Below are 12,523 nucleotides of genomic sequence, written 5' to 3' on the forward strand. Positions count from 1 at the left end.
CCAATGCCATCTTGCGCAGAGGAAAGGTCAGCAGGGCCTTTTTGGTGGCAGCCCCCATACTGTGGAACTGCTTCCTGAGAAAGATGAGTATGGCTCTCTTTTTGTTCTCTTTCCCATAGGTCTCTCAAGAGAGACATGTTGCCCCTCTTCCTGTTCTTGGGGTCCTTCTGACTTAAGAGCTCTCCCTTTATACCTGAAGCCCTCTGGGGCCACATTCCAGTGGTGGGTGGGGCCAAAGGCAAAAGGGGCAGGACCAAGATACAAAAAAATGCCAGCATATTTTAGCTTAAAGCTTCTAATGTCAGCAACGAAACCTTAGGAGGGGAAGGAGGAAGACTATATAGGCCAGCTTGGCCTCCTCAGTGGAAGAAAGGTGGGATAGAAATGCAATAAATAAATAGATAAATTTGCAGGCCAGGACAGAGAGAATGGCGCGGCTGCTGCTTCCAAGAAGAGAGGCTGGGGACATCCCTTTCTTTACAGAAAGTACTGAGCTAGGCTGAGTACAAAGTTGTCCCTCACCTCCTTCAGGCATCCCCTGAGCTTTCTGGATCCTGGCACTCAAGACTTCCTTGGCGGAGACGAAGAAGATCCGGTCTCCGGCCTGGGCCCGATCCACCACTCCTAACTCGTCCACCAGGAAGCTGGTGCACCGTTCCATGTGTTGGCGGCGAACCTAAAAGAGGAAGGGGAAAAAAGGAAGAAGAGGATTCCTAAAACGACATTTCCTTTCCTGTCCGTTCTCCTTCCAGGACGTCCCCGAACCACTCACCTCTTCCATATACTCCGGTTCGGAGGCTGAGGCGTCCCAGCGGTTATTCAAGATGAAAATGTTGGGCCGAGATAGCCGGGCGTTCACTTTATGGAAGAACTGCTTCTCCTGGAAACAGGGACCGAAACCACGGGTTCAATGCGGAAGTGCTGCTCAGAGCCCAGTCGTGTGTCCCTTGTCTTATCTCTCCCATCAGGGAGCACCGTAAAGAGTTGCACACATCCGATGCAACTCACGGCAGGCTCCTGCGACTTGGAGAAACAAGTCTGTCTGGCCAGCAACTCGGGAGTTAAAGGCAGGAGAGGTGGCCACACCCACAATCAAAGCAATTGGATGGGGCAGAGAGGCGGGTCCTAGAGGGATGTATAAAAGAGCCCGGGAATCTGGAAGTCCTAAGAGCCATTTTAGCTGAGGAGAAGCTTGACAATACGTAAGAGAAATCACACAAATTGACTCTACGTGGTTAAATGCACGCAGGTTGCAAAATCCAGGCTTTATCAGCACAGAGACTGGCAGTAACAGCCATAAGCGATAACATGCCAGTGTTTTTTCTATTTTTGTCCCATCCCTTTGGCCTCCAGCTCCACCCACTACCGGAACGTGGCGCCCGAGAGCTTTTTGGAAACTGAAGTCGGCCCCTGAGGGCTGAAAGAGGTTCCCCTGCCCCTCGGAGGCCTGGCTCCAAAACGACCCACCCTGTAGGTCTCGTGACCCCATTGCGGCCTGAGTACAGCTCTGCCCACCCTCACAAGGGCCTAGGTCAGGCGCAAAGCTGGGGCTGGCCGACAGGAGAAGGGACGCTACCGTTTGCATCAGTGTCGACTCAGAGTTGGCCACCAACACAAACACATCAGCATCCAAGCAGAACTTGTCGATCCAGCTGTCCAGTTCGGTCGTGACGTCAATTCCGGGGCTAGAGACGTACGGAGAGGTGGAGAAAGAAGGGTTTGCAGACTTCTCGCGGAAATGGTCCTCTCCTCTCAAATAACTGCCCCCCTCCCCAGTACCAGGGTCTCCCTGGACACCCCTCTTGGCAGATGCCAGGCTCTCCGCCCCTCTGGATTTGTAAAAAAACGTCCTTTAGAATTTTTATAACGGTCAGGCTGGCACGCTGCAAAGCGAAGTCCTGTCCTCCTTTATTTCCAAAGTTATCTCCAGGCCCCATATAGGGCAAAGATGTGCTATGGCATTTGGGGCTCAGATCCTAACTCTGCCTTGTCCTGTTTCTTGGCCATGTTACTTGTTTTGGAGCCTCACCTTCTGGGGATTGTGTGCCTGGCCACGCTCACCATGGCAGCCCTTTTGTGAGAATGCCCACAATTCCAAATGTGCCCACTGACCCAAAAATGTTGATCTAGACCTTTACGCCTCCTCCTCCTCCGGATTTTTTTTAATCCCCTTTCAAAGCCATCGGAATTAGTGGCCATCACAGCTTGGCTTCGGTTATTGGGCAGTACAGAAATGGAATAAATACATCTTGTGGCGGTGCGTTCCATATATTAATTCTATACTGTGTGAAGAAACTATGAATCTATGGCCAATCAATTGCATTGGGTGTCCTGAAGTTATGAGAGGGAGAAAAAAATATCGATCTACTGTTTACATACCATGCAAAATTTCACGAGTTTTTCTCATGTAACACCCCACATTTCCCACCCGCCATTTTTTCCCTTAAAAAGCTCCAAACTCTTTCGCTTTTCCCTGTAGAGAAGATGCTCCCAACTCCCCTTTATCATTTTGGTTTCGTTTCCATGCAGCAGAGGCAGCTGCAGGAAAAAGAAAATTTCACAGATTCCCATAGGAAATTTGGTTTTTCCTCCAACAACCTATTTGATCTATTCTGGAAGAAAGAAAGCCAGCGTGGTGTAGTGACTAGAGCAGTGGACTGGGCCTCGGGAGATCTGGGTTCTAGTCCCTGCTCAGCCATGAAGCTCACTTGGGTGACTTTGGGCCAGTCACTGACTCTCAGCCTAGCCTACCTCACAGGGTCCCTGGAAAGATAAAACAGAGGAGGACCCATGTACACCAGTTTGCAAGAGGGAAAAAAAAGGCAGGATATAAATTGAAGATAAATGTAAATTTGTATTTAAATGGTTTTTATAATGTATTTAAGGTTTAAATCTTTGTAAACCGCCCAGAGAATTTCGGCTATTGGGCGGTATAGAAATGTAATAAATGAAAATGTAATAACGCATACATAAATTCTAAAAACACAAAGCAGCAAATTATTAGCGTAGCAAGATTTCAGTACCGGGATGTGAGGTGTGCCACATCAAAAAGGCACAGAGTTTTAAGAAGGACAGCCTTTAAAAAGAAGCATGGAGTTAAAGCGATTATGCAACTCGCCCACGGAAATAAGCTAAGATAGCCTCAATTAGCACACTGGAGAATTTAGCATCTGGTTATGAATTAATTCCCGCTAAGATGAACAGCTGGGCACATACCAAAATGAAGAAGGGGTTTCCAAAAAAACTAACAAAAAATCCCCTCGGCAGTGCTGTGTCATTTTCATATGCCATTTTAGTCTGTTTAACTGTTTGTAATCCACCCAGAGAACTCTGGTTATGGGGCAGAATACTGGACAGATTAAAAATACAATAATACATAAATAATGTCATGTGCTCACAGCATTTTGCGACATGCCACACTGTTAAGTTTGTTAAGCTACCTGTAGGGAAGAGGACTTTTTAAACAAAATCTCAACAGATAATACAGGTTGGTGAGCTATTTTAATTAATCTAATAATTTAAGTATACAACACAGTTGCTGACTGTTAAACTATTTCTTCTCTTCTTCTTATGCTTAGTTTGATTTTCTTGTATGCTGACACTCTGTATTTTTCTTATTATGTGTTCTTAGTCTGACGTAGATGCAAAGGACAGCATGGTGTAGTGGTCAGTGTTGTGCTGGGAGCGGGGAGATCCGAGTTCTAGCCCCCACTTGGCCATGAAGCTCACCGGGGGACTTTGGGCCAGGCACTGACTCTCAGCCTAGCCTACCTCAGAGGGTTGTTGTGAAAATAAAATGGAGAGGACGATGATCATGTAAAGCCACCTCGGGTTCCTTGCAAGAAGAAAGGGTGGGATATAAATGTAATACTAAAAAGCCCAGTTAGCTATCGAGCAATAAACTGAACTTTTCCACAGTTGGCTTCTGGATTGTCCCCAGCCCAGGTTCAGAGACAAATGGTGTAACTACATGCGTTAAAAGTATCAATTTTCTTTTTTATGATCTGTTTTGCTTTGTTGAAATTTACAATAAAAATGAATTCAAAAGGAGAGATAAATGGGAGAGGCATTGCTCACCTGTCCATCAGAACCAGGTCGTCCTTGAGGAGCGGGCACTTGGAGTTTGGCCACATGACACTGACCAGGCCACCGGCGGTCAAGAGCTCGTCCTGGTGGAGGGCGTGAGCCAGCTGGTTGACTGTCTGTTGCAGAAGACCAAATGGGGAGGAGAGAAGGCGTTTTTCAACGACTGGAGTTTAAAATGGGTAAGAGCAGGGGTGCTGAACATCTTCCAGCCCGAGGGCTGGATTTCATTTTGGAGCAGCTCTCGGGGGCTACATTCCAGCAGTGGGCGGTGCCAAAGGAAAAGGGGGAGGGGCCAGAAATCGACCCCACCCCCCCAGCATGTTTTAGCTGAAAGCTCTTACCGCCAGGAACTAAGCCTTAGGGGAGGCATTTCACCCTTTGAGAATGGGAAAAAACTGCACAAAAGCTGGGAAACCATCAAACGATTGGTGGTTGGGAGAAAGGGGGTGGAGCTTGGGAAAGGGGTGGAGCCACTGGGGCCCCCCAGAGAGATGAATTGGGATCCTAGAGTTGGCCTCCAGGCCTGAGATTCACCACCCCTGTTAAGCAAACAGGGAATTGTTCTTCTCCCCCCGTCAAAACAACATGCAAAGCTTGTTTCCCATTTGCCAATCGGGCGCACTTACCTTGACGCTCTTCTTCTCCTCGGATCCCTCAGTGAGTAGGAAGGCATCATGGCCTTCCGTCCCCTCCACGCGCAGAAAGCAGTTTGTGGTGTGCCCGATACCAGAGGGGAGGACTTTATCCCACAGCATGGCGTTGATCACGGTGCTCTTCCCGTTACTTGTCCTAGAGAGCGACACAAGATGCTGTCAGTTCCTCAGTGGAGAGAAACCCTGTCATCTTGCACACAGTAAATTTATTATTACTTAATAACTCTCGCTCCTCAGCTCAAAGAGGTGCCTGTAACAGCTTACATGCAATCAGTAAAAACAAAGCAATCCGTGCTTTGCAGGCTGACAAACGAAAAAGACATGACACATGAGGAAGAAGGGAAGGGGAGGGAAGAGGGGGAAAAAAGATCATCTTTCAGCAGGGCTGGTAAATTGACCCTGCATCCCCTGTCATCCTGCTTCTGTGTAGCCATACGTGCCGATGATGCTTTAAAATAAACCACAGCAAGGAACACTTGGTGATGGGAAGCGAGGGGACATAACACATGCTTGGTTGCTTTGGTACTTTGCCAGTGTGTGTGTGGGTTTCTATTGGAAAGAGTTGCTTAATTTAAAGATTAAACTAAACAAGACAGAGGTGCTGGTTGCAGGGACCACGGAAGTGGTATTCAACCTGTGCTGGACAGGGCTGAACCCGAGCTGAACTAGCAGCTTTACAGGATGCTTTCTCATCCAGCTTCTTTTGCTTCTTTTTTAAAAGAAGAACTGTGTGGCATAGTGGTTAGAATGCTGGACGGGGACTCAGGAGATCCGGGTTCTAGTCCCCACTCAGCCATGAAGTTCACTGGGTGACTTTGAGCCAGTCACTGACTCTCAGCCTCACCTACCTCACAGGGTTGTTGTGAGGGTAAAGGGGAGAGGAGGGGGGCCATGTATGCTGCCCTGAATTCCTTGCAAGAGGAAAAGCGGTGAGGTAGAAATGTAATAAAGAAACACATGTAATTAATTAATTTCAGGGGGGAAAATGCTCCTGCATTTGTGCAACTTGCAACCCCCCCCAAAAAACAAAGCCCGCATCAGACTTTCCCAAGACCGTATTTATTTGTGATATTTATATACCACTAAATATAATAAAATCCCTAAGTTCACACGGCCATATGATGGCCAAGGGATGATGGGAGCTGTAGTCCAAGACATCTGGAGGCCACGGGGTTGGCAAGTCAGGCTTAGTTGGCTTTTCAGACTAAGTGGGGATTTGCGCTTTGGATGTGTGTGTGTCCTAGTGTGGCATTCACCCCGCGATGTGCACTAGTTAAATTTTCCAGCCGAGAATAAAACGAGGGAGTGACTTAACCGGGTGGGCATCTGTTGGCAGACACCATGCCTGTCATCTGGGTATCTGGGCCAAAGGCAAACAAGCAAACGCTAAGGGGCTGCCAATGCCCCTTCCCCGGTGCCAAATTCCTTATCAAACAGGCAGGCAGGCAGGCACGGAATCCCTGCCTGGTGTCCAACTCACCGCCCAAAAAACGCCACCTTCATGTGCCTCCGTGCCAGAACCTCGCTGATGCCGCTGACCTTGGACAGGTAGCCCTTGACTTCCAGCACCTGCTCCTCCGTGGTGACAGGGTCCAGCTCCACGTTCTTGTGCGTCTCTGAAAGCCAAAAGGAAACCAGACTCAGGCCACAGGGAAGGGGGCCAGCGCTCAGCAGCAGGGTGCTCACTCTGCATTATTTAATTATTTAAAATATTTCTCGGCCACCTTTCAGGGCAGAAGCCCTCCCAAGGCGACATACAACAACTAAACAGAGAAAAGCAATACAATATTAACCGGGATTAAAACAATAAACACCGCAACAAAGCCAGCAATAAACACCACAACAAAGCCAGCAATAAACACCGCAACAAAGCCAGCAATAAACACCGCAACGGAAACCAGCAAAAAGTGAGCTGGGAAAAAAAAAAAAAAAGCCTTCTACCAAGTGAGCTGATGGGGGAGTGAGCGATTTCTTCTTTGTCCACCCACCCTTCTCGTGGATGGTGAGCAGGCGAGTTGTGAAACATGAGACCGACTCACCTTCCAGGAATGTTGTGCTCTCCTGGATGTAGGCGGCCAGCTGTTCAAAGATGCCATTGATCTTCTTCTTGGCGGTGACAAAGTGCTTGAGGGGGGAGGCGTTGACTTCCGCCATGTGTCTTTTGTCCTTTTTGGTGGCAACAATGGACTTGGAGCGGGTGAACAATAGGGACATTGCGCTAGAGGAGGGCAAAGAAAGAAAGAAAGAATGAACCATAGTCAAGTGGATAAACAGGCTTGTTTTGATAACGGCAAAGGTTTGGTGTTAGGCTTTGAGAAAGAGCCTCCTCCATGAATTTAGCAGGCCAAGGGAACATCAGGGCCTGCTCTGGTTGGACTGCACCCCACCCCCCGGAGATCAGAGGGGAAGCAGGGCTATTTCACGAGCTCTGCAGAAAATCTACTTGATTTTTTTCTTCTTCCCTCCCCATCCCTTTTTCCTTGTATGTTGTGTCAGGGACTGTCTTTCTTTTTAATGACTGATTAATAAGCCACGCCGGGAACCTTTCTTGGCTGAGGAGTAGGATAAAAATACTTTAAATCAAGAATAAATATTTCTTTCTTAATCCTTTAAAACAGGGGTGTTGAATATACTACCATAGACTGCTTCCTTTTTTTAAAAGCAGGGGTGTAGAACCTCAGGCCCGGAGGGTCAAATTCCATTCTGAAAAAGCTCTCGGGGGCTGCGTTCCAGCTGGGCCTGAAGGCAAAAAGGGCAAGGACAAAATCTATGAGCATATTTTCACTTAAAGCTCTAACTGCCAGTAACTATGCCTTTGGAGAGGCATTTCAACCTGTAAGAAGCGGGAGGGACGGGACGGGATGGGACAGGACAGGACACACTGCACAAAAGCCAGGAAACCACCAAATGATCAGTGGTCTGGGAGAGGGGGTAAGAACCCTGAAGAGCCAGATTGGGAAGGCTCTGCACCCCTACTTTTAAAAAAGGAAAGAAAAAAGAAGGCAAACTATAGAAATATATAGTATATCAATTATAATTGGTAATATATCAATTATAATTTGGTAGATTTTTTGGTTTGTCCCACATTATCTTCTCAAATGTATTTAGTTGTCTTAATCCTCCCTCCTGATTTCTTAACCAGCTATTTAAATCATCCCTAGTTTGAAAGTATTCAAACATTAGCTGAAGTTTTATTTTTAATCGCTTTTCCCATCCCACCCATGAAAGCCACGTCACTTTCACAAGAGGAAATTGACAAGACACTGCAATCCGGCTTTCACCTGTCCGATTACGGCTGATGCAGGACAACCCCAGAGCACACAATTCAGGCCAAGGGATTCAGGAAAAGCAGAGAAAGTTGCTTTTGTTAAGTGCTTCCAAGTTTAGCACAACTGAGCCAAGGCTGACAAATGGAACTGAGCACCTTTTTACGTGACTTGTTTTCCTCCAGGGAGGGAGACAAAGTTAAGTTGTCTCTCTAGTAGTCAATGGCTAGTAGTCTTCATGGCTCTATGCTACCTCTGGTATCAGAGGCGGTGTGCCTGTGCACACCAGTTGCTGGGGAACATGGGTGGGAGGGTGCTGTTGCACTCATGTCCTACTTGGGGGGTTTCCCGTGGGCAGCTGGTTGGCCACTGTGTGAACAGAATGCTGGACTAGATGGACCCTTGGTCTGATCCAGCAGGGCTCTTCTGATGTTCTTATGTTGAATTGTTGTGAACTGCCCGGAGAGCTTTGGCTATTGGGAGGTATAGAAATGAAATTATTATTATATAATATTGATATTAATAATAATAAGTAGTGGTGGAGCACAACATTTCAAGGGCCTCAGGAAGTCAGAACTAGCTCTCAAAAATGTCCCCACTCTCTCTGCATTTGAAAAGGGGGTCCAAACACATCTTTTTAACTCAGCTTTTTAAATGGTTGTTTAAAAACCAATCGGTTATTGTTTTTCCGGTCAGTTTTAATGTTTGACTATGTTTTTAACCGATTATGGGTTTTTATTTTCGGAACAGTTTTGTGAACCGCCTTGGTTGGTTTCAGAAAGACGGTACAGCTGGGGTGAGGAACTTCTTTCACCCGGAGGGCCGAATCCCGTTTCAGAGAAGCTCGCGGGGGCAGGGCATTCCAGGGGCGGGAAGGGCCATAGGCAAAAGGAGGTGGAGACAAAAATACAAAAAATACCACCCTAAATTAGCTTCAAGCTCTTCCTGCCAGTCACTGAGCCTTAGAAGAGGCATTTCAGAATGGGAGAAAACCTGCACAAAAGCCAAGAAAACACCACACGATAGGCAGTTTGGGGAAAGGGGGCAGGCCAGGGGAATGGGGCAGATTTCTATACCCACCCCTGAAGTATAGAAATATGACCAACCAACCGTTTTGTTTTTCGACATGTTAACACAGTGGTGTCGGCCCTTAAGTATTTAAAATACTTTTTATCTTCTCTCTCTCTCTTTCTTGTTTCTCATTAAACCCACATATAAATGTATTAATTTCCAGAAGATGCAACAGCTGCTCACTCAGATAACACTGAAAAAAGGATTTGGCCAATTTGCAGAGGGGACGTAGATCAATCAGCCAGGAGAACAAGTGAATGTTGATGCAGTGGCCGTATACCACTGAATACCAGACACGAGGGATAAAAACAGAGACGGTGCATCGCATTGTCGTCCTGCCCTGTAGGCGACCAACTAGAAGCTGCTGGAAGGACAGTGTTGGAAGACGCAGATCTTTGCTCTCATCCAGCATGGCGCTTCGGACATTTCCACTTCCTCGATTCCGCACAGGAGAAAGCAGAAATGTCCTACACGAACACCAGCAGCAAAGGGATTCCTGAACAATCTAGCAAGGGACCATAGCTCAGGGGTAGGGTGCCCACTTTCCATGCTGAATATCCCCGGTTCGATCCCCAGCACCTCCACTGTAAAATGATCATTTGGACATTTGGGTATTTGAGAAACCGCTGTGGGCACCACGGCAGAATTCCTCATCAGCAGATCGTCGCTTTGGCATCTACCTGTCGCGTCTATGGATTTTAAGCTGTGTCTTATTCAGCAAAAACATTTGTTCCGTGTTTATTGGACACCGCAACATCTCTTTAATAAGGGATTGTCCAATTCAGCTAATTGCTGGCGGTGCAATACAGCTAATGCTTCTTTTATGCACATATTTTGGCAAAGTCCAGCAGTTGCTCCTTTTTTGAGGGGAGGTTATTACACAGATACATTTTGTACTGGAACAGTGTTTTAATAGTCACCGATGCACCCGCTCTTTTAAATTATTTACCTGCTTCATGGAAATTAACAAACGGTCAGCATAAATGGATTCTCTGCTCCCTTTGGATGGCTGAAAGACTGATATTACAACATTGGAAGGATAAACGCCCCCCTCAGATAATGCAACGGATCAAGGACTTTACAATGCTTTCAACGTTTGAATGGGTGGCATACAGACACCACCTTCAAATGGATTTTCATTTGGATAGCTGGTCCCCTTGTGCTGAAGTCTAGGTATAATTGCTAGGAAATTCTTTCTATTTCATATATATTCATTGCTATGGGTATATATAAATCCATATACATATATTTAGAAAACGGGGGAGGGGGGGGAGAGTTTTACGAGTGTCCATAGGTGCCACATTGGGGATCCCTGGAGTAGACATATCTAAGCTAGCTGTCCTGGTATAATGGGAGGGGGGTTTCTGTATTCAAGCTATCAGCCACCCCACTTCACCCCAATTAGCTATCCAACTTACTTTTAAGATACAGGCTGGGTTTTCACAAGTTGAGCATGATTAGCGCCTTCTCATCCAAGTAGTGGGATCAACACAATAAGCTACCGCCAAGGGTCAAAATCCAGTTTCCCCTCCTGTCATCACAAGGAGAGAAAGATGCACAGGATTAGGGAAAGAACATGGCTGGCTCCAGCTGTCGTTCACATCTTCCACAAATGGTGCCAAACACACCCAGCTCTGGTTGCATGCTCACCGCCCACACAACTGAGCCCAGCTGTGAAACACACACTATTTCAGCCGTTTCTCTCCCTCCACACTCCAGACCGGACACCTATGAAGAATTTTGCAACACATTAGAAAAGAAAAAAAAAGAATGAATCCACCCAAACAGTCCTGCAAACGTTGCTTTCCCTCTGTTTACTGCAAAACTGACTCATCGTTAAGCTTTGAAAGCCACCGTGCAAGCCTTTTTTTTGGCTGGAGCACAGGGGGAAAATACTGTAAATAAATTAACACAACAAAACAAAATGGAAGAATCTGAATGCACGCGAAGTATATGCTTAAGGGCCTCGTAGCACCATAAAGACCAGCACATTTAGGGTGCATTCTGATACCTATTTAGACAGAAAAAAATCCAACAGCTCTCAGCGTGGCTGACTGGGGAACGCGGAGGGTTGTAGGACTTTCTTCTGTCGGAATATGCATAGGATTGCACCCCTAGAGTCCATTCCATGGCCAGCTGGAGAATGCTGTGGGTTGCAGAACTTTTTGCTGTCTAAATATGCACCGGACTGCGGCCTTATTCCGGCATACACTTTTGCAGATTATAGCTCAATAGTCCACGAAAGCGTATGCAAAAATACATGTGTTAGTCTTTAAGGTGCCAGAAGACCCTTTGTTGTTTTCGCTGCAACAGACCAACCTGGTTACCCCTCTGGAAATAAGTATCGGCTTGTGGCAAACCAGTCTCAGTGATGTAATTCACAATGGGTCATCGTTAACCCCAATCTGATCAAATACTTTGGCTGCTTCTTGCGCCCATGCGTGGTCCACGCTCCAGGGTCTTGCTGGCGTGCCTTGAGCATGTGACCTGAGCAAAGATGCACACATCCCCACCCACCCCGAGGGGACTATGCCCCCCACACGTACAAATCCCACCCCGCCTTCCGCCCTGCCCGTACAGATGGAGACACACACCACCTGCTTAAGAGACCCACCTCCTCCAAGCACCCCGCACCCCCTGCCTCACGCGCCTGTACGCTCACACCTTGCATCTCCAGGTGGTGGACAGGCCACACTCCGGGTTGGATCCAGACTGAGACACGCCTCGAACAGACCCGCCGCAATCCGTGGTGCTTCCAGTAGCCACGATTCCCTTGTCCCATTGATTTCAGCGGGTCTGCTCTAAGCATGGCTCGGTCTGGACCCAACCTGCCTGTGTGCCGTGCAGGTTTCAGATAATTCCTCCCAACCAAAGTCCTTAACGTAAAACAGCCTTACCCAACCTGGCGCTGTTCAGACGTTCCGGGTGACAACTCCCCAGGACTACCTGGCCCCGGGCTCTGGCGGCTGGGGCAGATGGGAGTTGAAGTCCACAACCTCTGGGCTGGGGAAAGCTGGCAAAACCTTCCCTGGACAAAAAGCCTCACTGAAATCAGCGCAGCAGCACCTTTTGGATTAGGGCGTAGCAAGTAAACAGGTCACACGCCTTGCACACGTGCACAGGCTCACCTGGCTGGGAAGGCAACACAAGAACACGCCTTACACCCGTGACTGGGACTGACACGCCTTGCTCCACTCCCCCTCCCAACGTGCATTATACACGTGATTGAGCAATCCCTTTTCCCCCCCCTCTCCCCTCCCCCAAGAACCACACTCACTGAAGCACGCAAAGGAAGCATAACCCGCACATAAGAAGCCCCCTGTAACGTCTGAACCCACTGACACGCGTCGCCCCTTCCTTCCACGCGCTCCCCTCTCACCTTCACCTCCCCTCTTGTCTGCGCGGCTGCAAGCAGGAACCAAACCCCCGGGCTCGTCAGAGGAGCGC

General features: G+C 47.8%; 1 protein-coding gene across 3 annotated transcripts in view; it reads right to left on the bottom strand.

Annotated features, from left to right (window-relative positions):
• The window catches only part of MFN2 (mitofusin 2), a 29,404-nt gene extending 16,881 nt beyond the window's left edge, over nucleotides 1-12,523 (bottom strand). The window contains exons 1-11 of one of the 3 annotated variants that reach the window (XM_084822214.1): nucleotides 12,456-12,523; nucleotides 11,974-12,208; nucleotides 10,727-10,804; nucleotides 10,495-10,607; nucleotides 6,779-6,957; nucleotides 6,220-6,355; nucleotides 4,713-4,875; nucleotides 4,078-4,202; nucleotides 1,577-1,685; nucleotides 773-880; nucleotides 523-676 (exon numbers count right to left, since the gene is read on the bottom strand). In XM_084822214.1, coding sequence (XP_084678340.1) covers nucleotides 523-676; nucleotides 773-880; nucleotides 1,577-1,685; nucleotides 4,078-4,202; nucleotides 4,713-4,875; nucleotides 6,220-6,355; nucleotides 6,779-6,953 — 970 coding nt within the window. In that variant the 5' untranslated portion in view covers nucleotides 6,954-6,957; nucleotides 10,495-10,607; nucleotides 10,727-10,804; nucleotides 11,974-12,208; nucleotides 12,456-12,523. Of the gene's footprint in view, nucleotides 1-522; nucleotides 677-772; nucleotides 881-1,576; nucleotides 1,686-4,077; nucleotides 4,203-4,712; nucleotides 4,876-6,219; nucleotides 6,356-6,778; nucleotides 6,958-10,494; nucleotides 10,608-10,726; nucleotides 10,805-11,973; nucleotides 12,209-12,353 lie in introns of all 3 variants that reach the window. The other 2 variants (XM_084822211.1, XM_084822213.1) reach the window with 2 other exon arrangements.

Source organism: Heloderma suspectum, chromosome 15 (assembly GCF_057233095.1).
Source record: "Heloderma suspectum isolate Gila_16-S chromosome 15, 16-S_ref, whole genome shotgun sequence".
NCBI classification, from domain to species: Eukaryota; Metazoa; Chordata; class Lepidosauria; order Squamata; family Helodermatidae; genus Heloderma; species Heloderma suspectum.